The sequence below is a fragment of the Montipora foliosa genome, chromosome 6 (assembly GCF_036669935.1).
Source record: "Montipora foliosa isolate CH-2021 chromosome 6, ASM3666993v2, whole genome shotgun sequence".
In the NCBI taxonomy this organism is placed as follows: domain Eukaryota; kingdom Metazoa; phylum Cnidaria; class Anthozoa; order Scleractinia; family Acroporidae; genus Montipora; species Montipora foliosa.
The window spans coordinates 52,080,425-52,082,924 of NC_090874.1; the positions used below are offsets into that span (position 1 = coordinate 52,080,425).

General features: G+C 39.3%; 2 protein-coding genes across 2 annotated transcripts in view; both read left to right on the forward strand.

The window, feature by feature from the left end:
• Positions 1-1,381, forward strand: part of LOC138007705 (uncharacterized) — a 52,520-nt gene extending 51,139 nt beyond the window's left edge. The window contains exon 15 of the mRNA XM_068854757.1: positions 1,356-1,381. The gene's annotated coding sequence lies outside the window, so the exon portion shown is untranslated. The remainder of the gene's footprint in view (positions 1-1,355) is intronic.
• Positions 867-2,500, forward strand: part of LOC138005732 (uncharacterized) — a 3,502-nt gene continuing 1,868 nt past the window's right edge. The window contains exon 1 of the mRNA XM_068851918.1: positions 867-877. Within this exon, the coding sequence (XP_068708019.1) occupies positions 867-877 (11 nt within the window). The remainder of the gene's footprint in view (positions 878-2,500) is intronic.

The window sequence follows — 2,500 nt, forward strand, 5'->3', positions numbered from 1 at the left end:
TGCAAAGAATGTATGGGGTCATTGGTACTTTTGCCACCAAAAAAATTATAAGTTTTTGATGGCTAATAACTGGTTCATTATCAAAGTTACAAGGAGTAATAAGTTTGACAAGTTCTTTTACCTTTTGAAGTCAATTTGTAAATAGCATGCTGCCTTTTGTGAGGAAATTCGTATGTTAACCAAACAAAATGTAAACAATGACGTCAGCAAAGATTTCCCTATGAACCAGAATTCGACGTCGTTGTACACTTTTCCTTCATCCGTTTCAATAACGAGAACGCCACAAAACAATAGGTTTAATGCTGGTTTCCACTAGCGACGGAGTCGGACTAGGAGTCGTAATCAGAAGCTCAGAGCGATAAGCTTTAGTATTTTTCGTTTTGCGTGTAAATCACAAATCAGAAAGGTGATCTTTATGGAGCTTTGCATTATCTAGATCCAGGTTTTATTGAAAAGAAGAATTGCCGGAAGCGATCACTGATTATTTGCATAGAGTGTCGCATCCGACCGTGGTTGATCCACTCAGGTCACAACTGTTCGTGCTCGCCTGTTTTCTTCCCAAGCATGCGTGTCAAGCAGGAGGGAGTCGAGGGGCCTTTGACAGGTTATGTAGTCAAAACCTTCCAACTGATGTGAATACTTGTCAATAGCAACACAAGGAAATACCCGAAAAAATCGCAGGTGGCAATTGACGCTTGTCTGAAAATAGGACAGAAACTTAAAGCTAATTGTTAAAGGAAATAGAAATTCAAATTTGGCGTCATTATATTCCAAAAGAACACTTGATTGTTCCAAATACGACCTATTACAGATGGTTTTCATAAAGTGTTTGTAGCGCTTTGTTCGTGGGGAATTGACGCGGAAACATGGCAGTAAGGTAAGGAAGTTGTTATGTTGTCATTGAAGGTATTAACCCGCTGGGCAAAACAATAGGCCAGACTTTCTCAACTTATAAACAACTGCACGTATATATGAAGCAACTAGCACATTGTGCACATTGTCAAAGAAGTTATCAGAAAAAAGCAATAAGTATTTTTGTCTTTCTTATCTGTAAAATGTTCATTCAAGCCTTAGATATCGAGAGTAAAGAATGTTCGTATTAGTAATAACAATAATAGGTTTAAAACCGATGTTCCGAGTTGGCTTTATAAACAGCATACAAACTGAATATATATGAAATAGCGTCCGGTGAGACTGCGAAATAATTACCTGTATCTAAACTTTCTCAAGTGCATAAAACAGTAAATTTTGCGGAATGGCTGGCAATAGACACCGTCAAAGATAATCAAATGAAAACAAGCTACAAGCCAGTGTTCTCGTTCACATACTAACTTCACCTTTCTTTCTTAACCCAGATTGTTTCCATGGACACAGACCGTTTCTATAGTGTTGTTGGCATCTTCGAGTATCTTTCACCTTTCCAAAGGTGGGTGTGTCTATGATTAGCCTTATGTTGCACTGATTACGAACAGTTCAAAACCTTATACATTACTTTTGTAAATCCATCATTTTATAAAAAAAGAGTACTTTTTTTCAAACATTAGCCGTGTAGCACTTATATTTCTTCAGAGATATATCCGTATTGGAATGTAATTCTATTCCCACCCTGGTGCGCTTTTCTTTGTCCTTGTGCGGGATTTCCACGCTCAGGTGGATCACTTGAGAAAAAGGGTAGTGCATAAAATTACACTCCAATAGATATCATGATTCCGGCGGTAAGGGCCAACCAACTGAATCAGGTGGAGCTTTAGGCTACCGACCAGGCCCCAGTTGTTCGAAGGGTGGATAGCGCTATCCACTGGATAAATCACTATCTATTGGATAACTCAATTGGTTTTGCTAGTGTTTATCCGCATCCGCTGGATAGTGATTTATCCGGTCGATAGCGTTATCCACCTTTTGAACAACCGAGGCCAGAGCTTTCTGGATTTCAACTCTAGCCTTACCAAATACTAAAGGACTAAAGGGGAAATTAAAGTACGCAAGAATTTACGGTAGTGGTATGAACAACGTTGAAGTTAAAATAACCTATAACTTCATTGCCAGCTACATTGTTCTTCACTTACAAAGCTATAAAGTTAATCAACTTTACGTTTTTGCTGCGCGTTGCATTTGTAAGGCGGTGCAGGCAAATGTTTCTGGGTTGCAGTTGCTTATACTCCAGTTTAAGCTTATATTTTTATTTGCTAATCGTTTTGACAACAGAAAATTTTGCCTTGTACTCTCAACGTAGGCTCGATTTCCCTGCGCCGCTCACTCGATTTTGGGTATCCTTCCCAAGAGAAGACGGCTGGACGCGTTAGCGATAGATTGCGTCTGTGACGTAAATTCGACTATACGGCCGCTACATCGACGACTGCATCGGCGCTATTTCATCCAGCAGAGAAGAACTCGATCAATTTATAACCTCCGTCAACTCTTTTCATCCGGCTCTTAAATATACCTGGGAAATTTCAGATACTTCATTGGCTTTCCTAGATATCAAAGTTTCTATTAGAGG